The sequence below is a fragment of the Poecilia formosa genome, unplaced genomic scaffold, assembly GCF_000485575.1.
Source record: "Poecilia formosa unplaced genomic scaffold, Poecilia_formosa-5.1.2 Scaffold35, whole genome shotgun sequence".
NCBI classification, from domain to species: domain Eukaryota; kingdom Metazoa; phylum Chordata; class Actinopteri; order Cyprinodontiformes; family Poeciliidae; genus Poecilia; species Poecilia formosa.
In genome coordinates this window covers 918,870-937,616 of record NW_006799974.1, presented here as the reverse complement: position 1 = coordinate 937,616, position 18,747 = coordinate 918,870, and the positions used below count along the sequence as shown (strand labels likewise).

General features: G+C 38.2%; 1 protein-coding gene and 1 long non-coding RNA gene across 5 annotated transcripts in view; one reads left to right on the top strand and one right to left on the bottom strand.

The window, feature by feature from the left end:
* Positions 1-9,239, top strand: part of LOC103136852 (protocadherin-1-like) — a 211,408-nt gene extending 202,169 nt beyond the window's left edge. For 3 of the 4 annotated variants that reach the window (XM_007550288.2, XM_007550287.2, XM_016670573.1), the window contains one exon: positions 1,053-9,239. In XM_007550288.2, the coding sequence (XP_007550350.1) occupies positions 1,053-1,480 (428 nt within the window). In that variant the 3' untranslated portion in view covers positions 1,481-9,239. The remainder of the gene's footprint in view (positions 1-1,052) is intronic. The other variant, XM_016670576.1, reaches the window with a different exon arrangement.
* LOC107836018 (uncharacterized) overlaps positions 1-18,747 on the bottom strand; it is a 577,303-nt gene that overhangs the window by 314,717 nt on the left and 243,839 nt on the right. The window lies entirely within an intron of this gene.

The following is an 18,747-nucleotide window of genomic DNA, read 5'->3' as shown; positions in this document are numbered from 1 at the left end:
GACCAGCACTCCCTCCTGCCTCCTCCCTGCACCCGCTTTCCATCCCTTCACCATGCAAGTCTCTAGCCTGGAGTATCAAAGAATGATCTAATGTCACGCACAGAAGAAAGGTTACTCTCTGCATACGCATTGATATTTCTGCTTCCATCTCTGACCTTTTTCTGTTCTGAGCTGTGGTGGGTTTTTTTTTTTAATGCAAACTTAGCCTAGCTGTCTGTCACTTTCTGTCTGCCTAAGGGATTCCTAAAGCTCAGGAAACAAGAATATATATATATATACATATATATATATTTTTTAAATTGTAAACTTGAGAATTCAATTTAAAGTAAAAAAATAAATAAAATACAACCCAGTAAAAACAAATCAAATCATAATCAGTTTATGTACTGTTGTTTTTTTTGTTTTGTTTTTTATTAGTTTCCTCAGTAACATTATTAACATCTTATTAAACCTGAGGTTGTTTGCCTTCTTAAAGGCAGCTGATCCTGTTTCACGCTCAGCAGCCAGTTTCACGAGGTCTCCATCTCTGAGCGTTAAATTAAACAACATTCCTGGCACTTTGTGAACTATTAGTGACTTGAAAAAACAACCATGAATTTAATTGATTTCCTTCAAACGTTTTGAGCTTAGCGTGGAAAAGAGTATAATGTTTTCATCAGTGCTCTCACCAACATTGAACTTTGACAGTGTCCTTATTTGTTTTTTATACACAGAAACATTTATTGCACATTTTTCTTGCAAAACCTAAAAGGTCAACATTCATGACCAGGAAGAGGGATCTGTTTTCTGTCAAGCAGTAGGTAACTATTAAAAAATATATATTTTGAATATTGTTAAAACTATCACTATGTCTCGATAGTATGTGAGATATAATTTAGGTCCTTCCAGTTCCTTCGATCAGTACAGTGGTAATACTGCAGTAATTGCATTTTTACAATGCATTTTTCATACACACACAAGCTTCATCTCCATCTCATGCAACCACTGTTTGTTTGCCAGATTTTCTACGTAGCTCATCCTTATGCTTTTCTGTTTTGTGTGTCTTACTGCAGACCTCAGGCCCCTTCCAGACGTGGCAATGACCGGTAACTGCACACATGAGTGCACCGAGTTTGGCCACTCTGACTCCTGCTGGATGCCCGGCCAGCCTTCCCCCAACCGTAAGGTCTCCAAGAATGCCCCCAAGCTCTCCACCTTCGTGCCTTACCAGGAAATGGACGGACAGGAGCATCTGATGGCCAACGGCAGCCCGAAGCCCATGGTGACGGAGGAACGTGGGACGGGTGGTGGCGCTGGTGGCAGCAGCTCCAAAGTGGCCAGCATGAGGTTCATGACCCCATATAGCAGTGCCTACCCGGGGAGCGGAGACTCATCTGGCAAAGACTGTGGCCTCGAGGAGATCCCACTGAGCCAGGCAGCGGAGTACCACTCTGCTACCACCCCCACTGGCCAGACCTCCAAGAGAGAGATCTACCTGTGAGGGTCAAGCTCTCGACTTTAAATCCCCCAATGATCCACGTTGCCGCTCACCGCCTCACCTCCGACCTCCTCACAGCCACCCCCTGTGCCTACAACTCGCTGTGCCGCAGCACGACTCACCCTTCTTCCTTTTTACAACTGCATCACCGAACAAGGCTTTAGAACACCCCCGCCCCGTCTTACTGCCGCCACCGCTGACACTCCTCTCTAGAAACCAATCAAATGTAAGAATAGACACATGAAAATGGAAGAAAATTCAGTTTTAGCTGCTGTGGATGGAATGTAAACAATGCCACATAGTTGTGATGATTTCATGGGAAACTATTTAGCTCTTCACGTATTTGAGTAAAATTTTTGTGTGTGGCATTACGCTTTGTCGCTGTGTCGGAACAGAAAAAGAACAAGAACTTCACGGGGGGCTAGGGAAGAACTTCTTGTAAATCCTACTTAAGTATACTGTGTAATCTTATCTATCCTCAACTTTTTTTATTTTATTTACTTTGTCTTTGTTGACTTTGGAGGCCGTAGGAATCGCATTTTTTAGTCAAGTTGAATTCAATCAACGGAAACGGCTCATTGAAAAGACGTTTGCAGAAGCGCAGCTGTTTCACAATCACCGGAGTTGTATCTTAGTTTTTCGGCAGAACAGATCCTTTTTTCAGTGTACAGAGCTGTAAATATTACAGTGACAGAGGAAACTGCTGTGGCTCTCAGTGTGGATCTGTGGCTGTTGTGCTGTCTGCAGATCTTCACGTATCGTCCCTTTGATGGACTGAAAATCTGGGCGCACACAGGGTAACAACATCGCAGCATTCAGTGTCACACTGCAGGAATCTGGACTCTTGAGCATCACCGACGGTGCCAAGTTACAACCACAAGACTTTTTGTTGTTTAAGTGTTTCAGTTTTTTTTTTTTTTGTTGTTTTTTTCGTTTTTATCTCTTCAGCTTCTCAACACTGCTTCTGTGGGGAAGTGCATCATTTTGTTTTATCAAAAGGAAGCTGACTCAGAGGATTATAACCTCATGTTGTTCTCAGTGGTTCACCATATTATGGTAAAATGGACTTGTTTAACAGCTAAATATAGACACACAATCTTCAACATGTGTTACATTCCCATTTCATGTTTATTGATGAGAACCGAAAAAAAAAAAAAAAAAGGTTTTGTGATAGAAAGTTCTGTTGCCACCAGAACACAGTGTTCATGTTTCAGAACAAAGAACGACAATACAGACATTGTAAAAAAAATAATTACAGCCTTCTTTGGTTCTATGGGGTTTTATGCCTGAGGATGTATTAAAAATGATCTGGTGTTTATAGGTTCTAAAATTATTTAAATCTAAACCTCAAATTAAGGAATGCCCACAACAAACTCCACATTATTTGTAATTTTCAAAACTAAAACAAAGTAATGTCAAATAGAAACACCATACAGCTAAATACACCATCAGTGTGGGGTTTAATCTCGAAAGCAGAAACAAGCTGCTGCTGGGGAGACGCTCCTAAAAAAACTAAAAGCTGTAGTTTGGGTAGTTTTCTGTCATGATATGTGTATGTTTTAACGCCATGCCAAGTCAGAAAGACAACCTTAGTGATCTCAGAGAACCGATTGTTGCTCAACTTCAGTCTGGGAAGGGTAATACGATGATTTCATAATCTCATACCAATTTGAAATCTATCCTTCTACCTAGGTAGATGAATATTATTCTGTAATCGAAAGAATTTACTTCCAGGATACTGATGGAGTATTGACAAAATGTGTACATTGGTTTTACCTATGCTGTGTTATTCTCAGTACATCAGTTGGCTTTTTATGCAGAAAATTCTTTCCAGTTCTCATGTGTTTTGGTTTTCTCAAGGTATAAAATTCCAAAATGGAAGCCACTTGTGGTTAAACCCAACTGAGCTGCAGGAAATATGTGGGGTCTTGGCATTTTCTTTATTTCTAATACCTACAATTTAAAGTTGAAATGTCCCATTATAAAAGACTGAATAAAAACAAAAACATCATAAAGGTCCATCCTGTAGGGAGCAGATGTGAAGTCGAAAATCCTCACTGCATGTACTTTCAGCACAGCACTGGTGTAAGAAAAATTACACAGATTTTCAGTCAAACCTCAGTGATGATCAAGTTATGCTCCAGTTTTGGTACAAACACAAACAAACAAACAAAAAACACACACAAAAAGAAAAAGCGGAGTATTTATCAGAAAGTCCAGCTGGTCTCAGATGGCGCCAGTCGTGACGCTGCTCCTGCAGCTAGAATATGTTAAGCACAGTGTTCATGAAGACTGCTTTGTTTGTTTCTGCAGCAGCTGTTTCCTGTTGATACTGTCCACTGCAGCTGTCCTCACTCCTGAGTGTTTGACTTTAGAGAACGTCTCCCTGCTGCGTTTGTTAACTCGAAAGAAGAGCCCTTGGGTCATTGTCGCCGCTCGTTAGTTTCCAATTCTTTCCCACCTCTGCGTGAGGCCGAGTTGCTCCATGTTTAGCAGGAGTATTTATTAAGCCAGTTTGCTGTGTGAGGTGGGAAGGGGGGGCAGCCGGGGAATGTGGCAGACAGTTGTTGTTGCGCTCCGGCCACACAGAAATACAGGATTAATGATGTCTGAATGGGCTTTCGTCCACTAACACTCCCACTCCCCCACACATGGAGCTCAGCGGAGAACGTCTAATTACAACCTGAGGCTCTGCATATCACCAGTGATAATTTGCGTGAGGAAAAGGGAGTTGGTGTGGAGGTTCAGTCATTTCAGGTCTTGTTCTCGTGGCTGCTGAAAATGATCTGAGATTTCACCTGAACGGACGGAGACCAGCAGACGAGGATGAAAAGAGGATATTGATTAGCCTGCTCTCTGAGATAGTTTAGCTTTTAAACTTAAATACACTGAGTCAAGTGCTGACATTTTCAAAGTACACACCTTCTTTTGCAGACACAAACAAAATGAAGTAAATAAAAACATTTATATCTTAGAAAAATCCTAGAGTTTAATAAACTTAAAATGCACAGCGATGCATTTTGTACCATTTAAGTTAAACATGCCTGTTTATCATATCCACAAGCTGAGATCGATGTCGTTCTCGAGTGAACAGGAGTGTAACTGACTCATTAGTTTGGTTTCTTTGCACTCAGCACTTCCAGCCTTCACAGTCAGAGCACCACACCAAAGCAACATAAACAAGCTGAAAGTCTTTGCAAGTAAACTGATTACAAATTAGGGTCATCAGCTGGGTCAGGCAGGGTTAATGTCTCGTTTCATGAGGCAAACAGCTTGATGGAGCATCGCAGATTGCTTCTCTCTAGCTCTGTGTTTTTATCTCCAATGTAAAATCATCCGTTGCATATCAGACAGCTAATTGCTTTGTGTTGTGTTTTATATTTGGCTCAACTTGAGGTAAAGCTTGACGTGTGGGCTCTTCTGCACTTCTTCTCATGATCCAGCCTCTGAATGAAGTTTGATTTATTCTCGACATATCTGCCCGTTCAGTAAATATGCTCATACAATGACACGCATGCATCAGCCGTCATTCAGCTGCCGCTCAGCCCTGCCCGCTGAAGAGATTTAGAGCTCATGATCGCTGCATGCTCCTGCGGTGATTTAACGCCCGAGCTCAACTGTCTGATTGATTATTTACAGGCGTTTCGTGGCGGTCCACCTTCGCTCTCTGCTTCCGGCTCCTCTGCTGTGTCCACCGGCTGCTTGGGTGCGTGGTCAGAGTCCCGGTTGGCCTGTGTTGTGCTGAGTGCGGTGTGTGGTGGAAGGATGCAGAAAAAAGGTCTAGAGGTCTTGTAGCGTCAGCTTAGTCTCAACCTTTTGGCACCAATTAACCCCGGAAGAAAACAACCACCCTCTGGTAACCTCTGGCGATCTTTGGCGAACTCTGCGATGTTAGTTTTACCTCAAAAGCAAACAGTGCTTTGGTGTTTGTGCGCATACTCGCTAAGAGATTAGTTTGCTTATTATAGACATGAATAGGTTTAACACTTTTTAGTACAGATAAACTTAATTAAGCCTAGATAAAACATTTTGGCTGGGACTCATTAAGTTCTTCCAAGCTGGTAGAATGAAGTCAGTTCCCTCCTTTATGTACATTAGATATGCATTATTATCAACTCAATCAGTCTGATTGGCATCATCAGAGGGATTGATCCAATCAGTCTTCCTCCTAATTTTTTCAATTCATAAGAGATTGGACATAAATGAGCTAAAACGCAAAAAAAAAAAACACCATATCATGATGGAAAACCAGTCCTGTAATGAAGGAAGGCATTGCTCTTTTCACTCACAGTGAAGATAAATATCATTCCCTAATTTGTCAAATATAGCACAGTTGTTTAATTTCTTGTGACAAAACTACTTTGAGTAAAGTTCGCTCATGAAACGTCAGTGAGATAAAGCCTGATGTCAAGAAATGTTTGTCACAACTCATGGATAATTCGACCAATATTTGTTTCCAAAAAACTGTACAAACACAGCAAAGGCAACAAAGAAGTGCTTCCCATAAAAACAGAAGGCAACAGGAAACAAATGTCACAGAAAAGAAATGTCAAATAAAACTAAACGTGGAAAAAAAAAGACCCCAAGTGGTCTGAACTGTGTAGGCCACATAGTGGTCACAAATTTGAGGAACAAGGTCAAAGGCAGTCGTGTTGATCATAATGAGGAAACCTGAGCAAGTTTATTTGTATAGGGCATTTAAGCAATAGGGCAAATCAAAGCCCTTTAGATAAATAAAAAGAATCAATGTCAAACAATCAAAAACACCATTACAATGCAGTGCTGTAATAAAGAAAAATAATGACAAGTTGGGATACAGATTAAAATGAACGATGTTCCAGCCTTTCAAAGGTAGCTCTAAACAGACGAAACAAAAAGCAAAAATTACCTTCATCTACGTTTCATTCAAACTGATATGGCTGCGCAGTCAGACTGTCAGATTTAATAAAACTAAGCAAAGAGGAACAGCTGCCGTGCTCAGAATATAGTTATTTGTTTCTTTGCGTGACTTTGACTCACATTTCTTCTTTCGTTTTTTTTTTTTTAAATCCTGTATGACTGCAGCGGGAGCCCTTAGCTGTGTCTTGAGAACACTACATAGATGTTTCGATAATTTGGCAAAAATGAAACTCACAGAAGAAATTCAACTAGACAGAACTTCAAAATCAAAAGAGTAAAAGAAAACCAAAAGAAAAAGTGTTTTTGGGTGATATTTCACCCAAAATAACAGTCAAATATTTAGACAAGGTAATGAAAAAAGTAAAACGGTGTCCAAACGCTTGACTGCTACCGCGTGTCTGTGCGTTTGAAGGATCCACAGTGTCAGCAAGCACTTCCTGCTCCCTGGAGGAAAACCTAAACCCCCCGACACAGCCTCCAGCCTCCCGACCTACCCGTCAGCCCCCAGGAGACCTTCTGTCACACACTTTGACAGTCCCTGTGTGGGTGTGTATGTGTGTGCAGGAAGAAGGAATGGGAGCTGGTCGCTTTACATGAACATTCACTTTCAAATCCACTTCACAGTGACAGAAATTGATATTTCTGACATTTCCTCTGTGTTGAAATTCAGATGTCCTGTTTGCCGAAATATTCAGGTGGCCTTGGCATATGCACCGACTCATATCTAATCAGAGAAAATAATCTGTTTGGGGCTCTTTATTCAAAGTGGAAAAACAATTTGTAAAAGTAACAAGTACCTTTAATCAGATTTGACAATGAAATGGACCGTTATACACACTAATATCTATCAGTTCATTTATATTAAAAACAAAATCAGTGTGTGCTTCTGAAATCAAGCTGCAGCTCTTATTGCAAAATAGCATTACAATCCTTCTATTTTACCCTTAATTTAGTATTAACTGAAATTCATTGCTTATGACATAAATGCATAAATATTTTGTAAACATCCCTTCTTATTTCATTTTTTAAAGCTTTAGACATCTAAAATTGTACAAAAACTAGTGGACAAAATACAATTGTGGGTATTTTACACAGTTTTCTAAAGGAAAAGATTTCCTACGACACTGGGCATCAGCTAGATTCCCCCCCTTGTATTTTAAAGTTCAGGAGATATAATTCTGATGATTCAGCTGTTGTGCTTGTATATTTACCAAACTAATTCTCCTTACATCATATTTTGGGTCATGTAAAGATCATTTTTCTCACCTTCTGAGTCGGTTATTCCACTTTTCATCTCTACCCTGTCAGTCAGTGTTGTGATGCATCTGTTGGTGACGCTTCGGACGCAGCAAATTCAACATTTTCTCTCTCAGCTTTCCGAGATTCAGCTGGGAACCAGTTGATTCCCCTCGTTCCATTCGCGATGTTTATAAATGGGACGTTTGCTCTGCTGAACATGTTAGACACAGAAGAAAAAAAAAAAAGTCCTGGATCATGGTTTAATATTTGTATTGCTTTTACTACAGTTCTATTTAGTTAGCAGACGTTTTACTTGAGAATCGACGAACGTCTTAGCAGCTTGAAGAAGGGTGACGAGCAGCAGAAGGTTTACCAACTGACAGAGGAGCAACGCAATTGAACATTTAAATCTGCTGATGCCTCTGAGCAGTTAAACAGTGATTATACAAAATATTTAATCTATTAAAGAACATAAATACAAAGAATGTATTCCAATTTTAAAAAGTAATTTTTCTTTTTTTCTTTTTTTTTGCAAATTTGTGACAATAAATTACAACTTAGTCTGAAAAGGCCTTTCCATCCATTAATCCATCACCTTCCTCTTAATCCGAGGTTGGGTCATGGAGGCAACAGTTTAAGAAAACAGGCCCAGACTTCCATTTATCCAGCCAATTGGGAACAGGGGGGATCCCCAGGCATTCGCAAGCCAGCTGAGAGACACAGTCCCTGCAATGTCTGGGTATTCCTCTGGGGGTCTGTGGGACGTGCCTGGAAATCCTGACCAAGGAGTTGACCAGACGCCTGAGCCACCTCTACTGGCTCCTCTCAATGGGGAGGAACAGTGACTGTACTTTAAAACTCTGAGGCTCCCACCTTCCTGTAAGGAACAGCCCAGACACCCTCAGAATGAAAATCATATCAGGCGCTTTTATCTGCTGGACAGAATAACTTTATGTTACTTAAAACAGGTTATTATTTGTGAAAGAGTAGATTCATTAAACTCTCAGGCCGTGATGTTCTTGTGAATCTTAAACATGTATCATTACAACACATTTAAATTTCCAGCCACTCTGGCTCCTCAAAGGACATTTTGTACTAGATACTCAAATTTGTATTTTTTTTTTTACTTTCAACACACTTTTGTGTAACAAAGAAGAATTAAAAACGTCCTCTTCAAAATGAATACTTGTTTTGATAGATGCCTTTCTTATTTCATATCAGAAACATGTTGAAAACCATGAATGAAAACCAAACCTGAATCTAATAGGAGTATGCATAATTTTTGGCTCAATTGTACTTCTTACTGACCTTTCCTTGCAATAGATTGAAATGGATTGGAGAAAATTACTTCAAATTATTGATTGCTAAAGTGTGTACAGAAAAAGCAACATATAATGTGCAGTCAAATTAACAATGATTGAGATGTAATGGCTTCTTCCTTTGATTTAAAAGATGGACTGATCTTCTTGTTTTTGTTTGTTCTCCTGGCTTACTTTAATTACTACTTCTTTTTTAGTTAAGTTAAAATATTTAGCATTAAATATGACCATTTCTCCCTGAAAACCTTCTGCTTGCTCTGCTCTGCATAATCAATTGAACCCAATTTTAACCTTTTAGAACACAATTATTGGCTGTTAAGTAAATTTTGTCCTTCTGAAGTCTTTTTAAGGTTTTAAAAAAACAACTTTGCGTTAATAGTGTCGTTCAGATCTACAGCTTGATGAGGTTGAATTTTGTCAGTGTAAACGTCCAGTGATAACTCAAATTGCGGTTCTACACAGATCGCTCTACATGAATCTTGGAATGAAGTTTGGTTTGCAGTTTTTTGGGATTGTGTATTATACCAAAGCTGGAGTCTCTGGAAGTGAGGCCTCAGCTGAAGCATGAAGACATGCCAACTTTATAAATATAATACATTTCTGTTATTGTCACAGTTGTTTATCAATGATATGGAATCGACACTGTTATAGACATACAATATGGAAATAAGTGACTGTTTTCTTTTTTTTTTTTTTTTTTTTTTTTTTTTTTTTTTTTTTTTTTTTTTTTTAACCTGATGTGAGAATGATAAATTGTTTTCACCCATCCCCCCAAACCGGGCAAGTTCACTACAAGTTTTTTTTTTGTTGTTGTTGTTGTTTTTTGGAAGACATGACAAAGACAGACTGGTGTAACCATTTTTTTTTTTTTTTTTTTGGAAGACATGACAAAGACAGACTGGTGTAACCAGCTTACTTTTGCCATCCAGGTCATAGAACAGTCTATCCAAAGTTTATCCTCACAGATGTAAACATTTGTCATAAATCAACTAAAACTCAATTTTTGCTGCATTTCTGAGAAATTGAAACAACAAACTTATAGTGATCCCCTCTGTAAGCAAAAAATGAAACTCAAACAATATAAAAATAGAACTATGTGAGGGCTGGGATTTCACAGATCAACACAATTTGTGCATAATTTTGAAGACCAACAAAGAGATAGATTTTTTTTTTTTTTTACAAATGAAATCATCTGAACAGCAAGAAAAAGGCAGATATTGTTACTTAGAAATAAGATCATCTGTCTTTTTCACTGCTTTTCCAAATTGTGCACTATTGTGTTGGTCTGATATAAAGTCCCATTCCACCGATTAAATGTTTTGGTTCTAGTATTACAAAAATCCAAACGTTCAAGAAGGATTAATACTTTTGCAAGGCACTCTGTATATGTGGTATTGTTCCTAAATATTTGAGGTTATAATTTGCAAATTTATGAAAAGCAACACAGTTGTCATTTCTATGTGATTGTATGGAGCTCTTTTGTGGCGCCCACATCTATATATTACTACTAAGAAACTAAAAATCTTCATAAAATTGGTCTTTGGCACAAATTCCTTCAGTGATTTACTGGGTTTTAAGTCCAAATTTGGATAAAAAAAAATTGATTTTGGTCTTAATAGCATGGAAATTTTACAGTATAGTAAAAAAATTTATTTTTTTTTTTCTTTTAGAAAAAAAGTGTGGAGAAAAAAATATTGAATAATTTTTTTTTTTTCCTTGAGTTCCCGTTTTTTACCTTCCTTTTTGTTTGTTTTTTTTTTTTTTGTAAAAAAAACTGCTAGTGAAGCCTTGTTTTTTTGTACAGTTTTATGTACATGCAAGTGTAGGTTTTTAAAAGATGAAGATGAGAAGCTATATATATTCAAAACCGTGAAGGAATCCAGAACCTGTAGGAATATATCATCTAAAGTACCGTAGGATCTATTGTAACGTAGGAGAGAGGAGTAAGGCTCAGAGCGGAGGACAACAGCATTCCTCCTCCTCCGATCATTCATCCACTCCTCATTTTTCCACTTTCGTTCTGGAACATTGTTACTTTTCTGAAACTGACCCTTTGTTTTTGATGTCTTTTGATTTTCTTGGAGGAAATTTGGTGATGTGTTTGTTTGATCCTCATCCGTTCTCTTTCTATTGGCATGTTTGAATAAACAAAAAAAACAAAAAATGTGGTATTTTATTTTTGCTGAGCAAATCAAAGAAATATCTTGTAATTACTCCTTCCTTATAGCTTTACAATAAAATCCATTCAGTCGAAGAAAGAGAATGAGTGAGTCTTTTTTTTTCCCACTAATGTAGACTGGGAGCATGGATGGTGTCCAACTTTATCAGTCGCCATTATATAGACTGATGACATAATAACTAACATATTTAAAGCATCTGTTTTGGGTCATTTTGGGAATTATACAGATCCCCCCTCCAAATTAAAAAAAAAAGCTTATAAAACTAAAATAGAGTTAAAAGATGAGGTAGTAGTGGAAATGTCACCCTACTCTAATGTCTCTATTACAGCTTAAATATGTAACAGAGACAGTTGTTAGTCTTGATTTAAAGGAACTCAGTGTTTTAGCTTTTCTGCCGTTCTCTGGAAGTTTGTTCCAGATTTGTGGTGCATAGCAGCCGAATGCTGCTTCTCTATCTTTGTAAAAGCTGAAGCGGTGTGGCAACTCTTGATTGCTCCTCCTTTGGTCCAGAAATAATGATGTCCATGTTGGTTTTGCGGTCCAGCAGAACCAGCAATGTGGTTCTTCCACAGTCTACATTCAGACATCATTTAACACTTTGACATAGGCAGCCTCAGGTCTGTGGTGAGCACTGCATTCGGACTGAAAAACGTAGATAGCAATAGCAACTTGTCCTGATTTCAGCAGTGGTTTGATAACTGATGAATTTAAGGCCTGGGAAAACACCTGATGAGAGGTAGGAATTTATTATTTGAATCAAATCAAACGCCATGATAGGTAAAAGTTAATGTGGCAAAGTCTAAAAGACATGAAAAAACTTAAGCGTGGCCTTTCTGGAAACTGTAAAGTCAATCTCCACGGACAGATCAGGCTTTCAAACGCACCATCTCCACCAGATGATATGAAATGTGGATCCTCTGGATCTAAAATCTGACTTTCAGTTAAACTCTGAACAGTTTTCATTGTCTGCACATACAGTTGCAGCTACAGGCTCTCTGTGTCTTACCAACGTCTTACCAACCCGTCAGCAATGCTTAGAAATCATCTCTTCTCAGTTTTCTTTTTGTTTTTTTTCCAGTTTATTGGATTCCACTTCAGGAAATTGACTCGTGAATTCTCTCGTTGCACCCCGAAGCGAAGCGTCACCCAATCACATATCAATGGAAACAAACTCCGATGTGTGGCTGCAGTGTACAAGGAATATCAAACGCACTCTGAGGAAGGCGTTTATGACACTCCGCTTATAGCGCTGTTGCATCGCATTACAGCAGTAAATTGAAATTCAGGGCAAAATGATTATATTCATTGCCACACAATATTTCTGGGAACAATAAATGAAAAATATTATCAGGGCTTGTTTTGAAGCAGATGACACAGTTGCAGCAGGTTGCTTTTCTCTGCCTTCTTTCCCCCAAAGGTTTCATCACTTTAACCCATTTCCTCGGCCACGTTTATTTAAGTTGTTTGTCTGCTCTTCTCCCGTTTTATCCATCATTTTGTCTCCTTCCTTTGCATATTCCCCTTGTTTTCCTTGTTTTTTTTTTCTTCTCTACTTTTGTTTATATTATATTTTATCAGTTTTTTCACACCTTTCTCCCCCCCTTGTCCATGTACATTAACATAGTTTCCTGCAATATTGTTGCTTCATTTCTTCATCCTATTTTTCACTATTGTCTTTCGCCTTCCATCACTACTTATTTCCATACTTCATTTAGTTTTCTAGTCTCCGATCTCTTCCTCAAGTCCACATTCAACTTGCGTCATTCCTTTTTTCTTCATCTTGAATTTCCCTATGAATGTTTTTCTCCCCTTTATGATTTTTTAATTTGATCAGATATTCCCATCCTATTTTTGTCTGTTCTCATCTTTCTTTCTGCTTCTTCCAATTTATCCATTACTTTCTTTTTTGTGTCATATCCTCTTCACTTTGAATGAGTCTTGTGAGGTCCTCCACCCATTCCTCTTGTGTTTGCTTCATAAGCTTCATTTATGTTCCCCGATTCTTTATTTTCTTCTCCGCTCTTGTCCTTTTACCAGAGTTTTTCTTTTCTCTGTGATCTAATTCTTCTTTTTTCTTACCTTGTTTTTACTCTCTAGTTTGAAGGAGTGGGTGGGCATCAGGGACTCAGCACTGGATTGGTGCAGTCAACTTGGCAGAGCAAACTTTCTGTGTCAGCCTGAGGGACCACTTATCCTACGCTGCTCTTCTTTCATGCGGGGTCCCACAGGGCTCGGTTTTAGCCCCTCCCCTGCTTTGTACTTTATTTAGTCCCTTTTGGCTGCATACTGCCAAAGCATTTCCTTGTTATGCTATTGGTAATCAGATAAATATTGCTAAATATTCTACAAATGTATAGTGTCATTGACAAAAATGCTTAAGGCCTGAATAGTTCTCAGATTTTTAATTGTTGAATGAGACTAAGACTGATGCGATGTTGTGTGCTAGCACAGCTGAAGCATCCCTTGTTGATATGGATTTTGAAAACCAACAATGAGACATTTTGAGGTTAAAGTGGATGGAGGTGTTACAGGTGACAGATCAGGATGTCGGGTCATCAGTTTCAGCTTTTGTTAGTTGAAGTAACTTGAGAGAAATTGAATGGCTAGCATTTGAACAGTCCTTTATCAAGTCCAAGGACTCCAAAGCGCTTCCTTCACATTACATTCAACCACTCACATGTTGATAAACTACATTGTGGCCCCAGCTGCCCTGGGTATGACTGACATAATAAACTTGACAAGGCCAGCAGGAAAGACTGGTGAAAAGTCTTGGCTGGCCAAGGAACCGACCAGTTACATGACGAAACCCTGCAGCTTGCACACAGTTCCTTCAGTTTAGCTTCCCTACACTGGCTGACCCTCCATTTTTGAATTCCTTTCTGAGTTGCTGCACCAACCTTGCCAACCTCTCAAACAGGAAACTAAATGTACATGGACAAGATCTCTCAATAGTTTGTAAAACAAAGGAATAAGTGCTTATATCATTAACATTTTACATCCCGAAAGTCTAAACATTTTTTTTTTAAGTATGAAACATCCATTGGCTATATTTTTAGATCCTCCTTTCATACTCCTGTTTTTTGTACTATATATAACAAACTATTTAAGCTTCATAAAAAGACAATTTGATTACAAAAGTATGAGATACGGATTGACTGTTTATTCTTGACTCAAAAAGACAAAAAGCCAAAGTAGGAAGTAAATAACCAAAGCTATTAAGCGACTGGAGCTCTTTTTCATGAGCATAAAGTTTGCTAGTCAGGAAAAGACGATCTTTTACAATGGTTTTGGTTTTAATGTGACATCTGTACACATCATCTGCGGATGGCCATAAAATAACTTTTTAACAGCTCTATTGGACCTAATGTAATTCAGACAGTGCATTCAGAGCAGTCACACTTGCACAAACACTACATTACTTATTTTTTATAAAGAAGACTATTTTGGCCTTTTGTCTTTCATGGAACACGATGTTAGAAATGGAAATGGCTTGTTGTTTACTATGAACAACAAGTCTGGAGATGGCTGATTTTAGAATTGGATGGTTCTGGTGCTTTTGCTTTTGTAGTTCTAAAAAAATGTGAAAATTAAGATACTTTTACAAATTAAACCTCTTTCGTGCCAGTTTACCAGTCACTTTTAAAAATGTGTCAGTTCGCTCTGTCTTTTGGGCATTGTGCCAGGCTTTGACTTCATTTTTATTGTATTTCTGTTGATTTATTGCATGTGTAGTTGTTGTTCATCTTAATATTTTTCATTTAGGTTGTATTTTACACATTTTTATGTTACGTCTTTTTATTATAATTTTTTTTGGACAATTTGTTCTATCCTCCTGCACCTTTAGCTAAACACTTGGGATGAGTGAGTCAGATGTCATGGTTGAGCAACAGGAAGAGTTGGAGGTTGTGAGGATTTGAGAGTTTCTGTCCGTTTTTCTATGTTTCTGTGTTGTCCTGTCTAACCCTTGATTGCCCCCAGCTGTCCCTTGCTTCTCCTGATTGTCTTCCTGTGTATTTAAACCCACCTGTGTTCCTTGTTGTGTCTATTCCTCCGTCAAGTCAGTTGTCTGTGTTGTTTTTGAGAATCACCAGTTGCTACCAGTTTGTGAGCCTTTGCCTTCTGCTAATGCTGTGCTGCCCGGACTGTTGGATTTTTTTTGTTTTTCTTTTTTTGTGTGTACTATTCATCAGTAAAACCATAATTTACTTCATTTCAACCTGGGTCCGCTGCGTCTGCCTCACCACCATCACCTGGAATCATGACGGGGCTCTCCCATCAGCCTGTCAGTTTCCAAAACCACACACACACACATGTTTGTGTTGCTATCTTTGTGGGGACTTTCCATTGACTTCCATTCATTTCTACAGCCTAAACCTTACCTTTACCCTTTTCCTAACTCTATCCATCACATACCTAACCCTAACCCTAACCAAAACTCAATTCATACCTTAGCCCTAACTCTGACCCCTGACCCATAAACAGGGTTTCCCCTTGTGGGGACCAGGCTCCGGTCCCCACAAGGAGGAATTGGTCCCCACAACGTAGTATATGTCAGGAAAATTGTCCCCACAAGGTATTACAAACAAACGCACACCTACACACACACACAAACAAAACAAAAACAGCATAATAATCCCTGCATGTACAAACACACAATAGCTCAGTAAGCCCCCTCCAAGGCCTTGTGCAGGGTGTAAAGCTGACATATATTCATCTCAGCAGGCTATTGGTATTTTTACCTGAACTTTTTCTCGTCCCTTGAATGTTTTTTTTCTTTCCTCTATTTTACTTTTGTGTTTGTTGCTTTTTTTTTCTCCTCCATAGTCCATCTAATCATTGTATGTGGTTACAGAGGAAATGTAATTTGAGCCTAAAAGAGGAAATAGATGATTATATAATATTGTAAGATGAAACCATATTGATTCTCTGTGGTTGAATCAGGTCACAGCAGTAGGAGAAAGAAGAAAAAACAATTAGAGCCAAAGAATGGAGCTAATGGAGGAAATCGATATGCCAGAGGAGCAATTTAAAGGTGATAAGGTCACATTTGTGCACTAAAAGGGATTAAATCTATAATAAACATACAATCTGTGCTGGCATCTGATGAAATAGTAACCAAATACAAAGTGTCAAAGTTTAAAACCTTTACTTTTGCTCCTTCATTTGTAAAGTTTTGCTTGTTGGCTCTCTTTGCTTATTAAATCAGTTTTCATATTTTATCTTAAACGTTTGAGAGAGCCCTTCAGGTTCCAGATTGTAAAACATTCTATGAATCTAAAAAACTGTAAAAACTAATAACCCTTCCCTCAGAGTGGCTTTAGGGTCACTGTTGCTGATCCCTAACACAGATAAAGAAAAGTTAAACTATATATATTTTAGAAGTCCAGCTAATTTTCGTTGAGGTAACAATTCTGGTTTAAAAATCCAACTTGATACATGTGTGTAAAACCTCCTTCATATGTTTTTAGATCTTCATATTGACTTACAAACTCCATTTGTCAGAGTAAAATGCAATAAACATTATGTTTAAAACAGGGCTTTTAAAAGCAAACTGTTGATAATCAGTCCTACATAATGTGAGATAATGCTAATCAGGTGCTGTAGCTGGAGTGTTGTTTACTTACACCACTGACCTCTGCTGTAAAAGCACAACATATCTATATTCTATGTATTTTTGCAGGATGATGGTGGAGAGGGAGGAATAAACCATCAGTAAACTCATTCTAACTATAGACTCAGATCTGGTAATGACAGAAATTGCTGCCAAATAACCAAGCAGTGAGAATCAGAGTTTATTTCATTATCTGAAAAACATTCTGTATCATGTGCACCTGAAGCAAAAGGAGATAATTCATATTAACATAAATGGGGAAATAAAACACAAGAATTATTTGCAGACAAGAAACCAGGGAAATGATCAGTTGAAAAGTTTCCCAAAACATTTTTGTTCTTTTCATTAAAACGAACAGCTCAGGCTAAATCCTTAAATTTTCTTCAATCAGACTGCTAAAGTTTTGAGGACCAGCCGCCGTCACACTTCTGCTTGTGTCATAGAAGAGCAGGAAGGTGGCGAGGCGGAGCCCGCTGTTCTGTGTTTGGGAAGTTTTTTTTGTTTGTTTTTTTTTCAGCTTGGAAAGCAAGCAATAGAAAGCCAAGGAGACATCTAGAGTTTTGTGTAATTGGTATTAGGCAGGCTGTCAGGCAGGCGGGAGGTGGGAGGTGATGTATGAACGGAGAAGTTGGAGAATTGAGTAGATATGGTGGAAAGGTAGAACTCTGCTGCTTCTAATGCAAGCCTCTGTCATCACTCTATGAGGGTGTGATGATGTAATGTGGGATGTCTTCAAAAAGAAAGACAGTCAAAGTTAAAAGATTGATGGAGAAAACTCAACAGTGGGGAAAAGTTTTAATATACAACTAATTTATAAACATTGCAGCAGACTGGAGACTTTTTTAAATTTTCAGAAAATGATTTGAGAAAGTATAAGGAATAACCTTAAGAATTGCATGTTGTAATTATTTAAGGGTATTGATATTAAATGTTTGCTTAAGTGATCAGTTTTTAAAAACTTTAATCAGACAGAGGGAGAGAGATATAATTTAACCATTAGTGGTTAAATTTGGGCTTTATCAGATTGAATGCAAGATAATATGGATACAGCTTGAGCCAACATAAAGGAGATTAGTAAGTTCAATGAACACAATATGGTGCTTGTGATAACGTCTTCACAACAGTCTTGTTTGGCACTTTGGTCAGTCCATTCCACCGGATGACAATACTCTGTGTCTTAGTTTAGCCTTGGGAACTCAAAGACATTGTAGCTGCTCATGTATAGCAGTGGTGGTGAATGGAAACTAATTTTATAAGATATCAGGATTCAGACTCAGATGGTTCTGACTTGATTATCAAAAGTCTAAAGTAGAACATCTTAATCTTAATTTATAACCTAGTCTTTAAGAAAGGAGAAAACAGAACGTAGACCCAGAAACCTCTACATCTAAAAAAGCATCTTATTAGAGCTGTGCAGCTCTAATAAGAAATATTTCTAACCTCGACAAACACAGGGAACCATAGTACACGGCACCAGCAGGAGGCAGAAAAACAGCTGACCACCTGCCACCATAAACAGAAAGACTATTGAGCTTGTGATGTGAAAGCTTCCCCATAGACTCAAAGCTACTTAAAAATGTCAGTGCTGTTCAACTTCTGTGACCACTGAGTTATTTAGAATCAAAGCTTTCTCTGAAACGCTCATCCCCTCACACTATACCATCAAAACAACACAATCGCTTAAAGCATTTACAATGACTCTAACGTAATGTCTGAACAGCTAGTTTCACAGAATTGTAGGTGATGGTATCCATTTATTTTCTGATGTGAAAATAATATTAGCCAATGTGTTTTACACACCTAACAGGAGCAGGGAATCTAAATTACACACGTCTAAATATGAGCTATTAATTAGTTTTGAATGAGCGTGCAGAGTGGTCCACAATCATTTTTCAGAGCTGGTGTTGTATCTGCTTTGATATTATTGTAATATTGTACATTATAATCCTCCTAATTGCTTAATCATCTAAACAATGAAGATAAACAATTAAATAATATGGAAGAGATAGTTCATAATTTTAA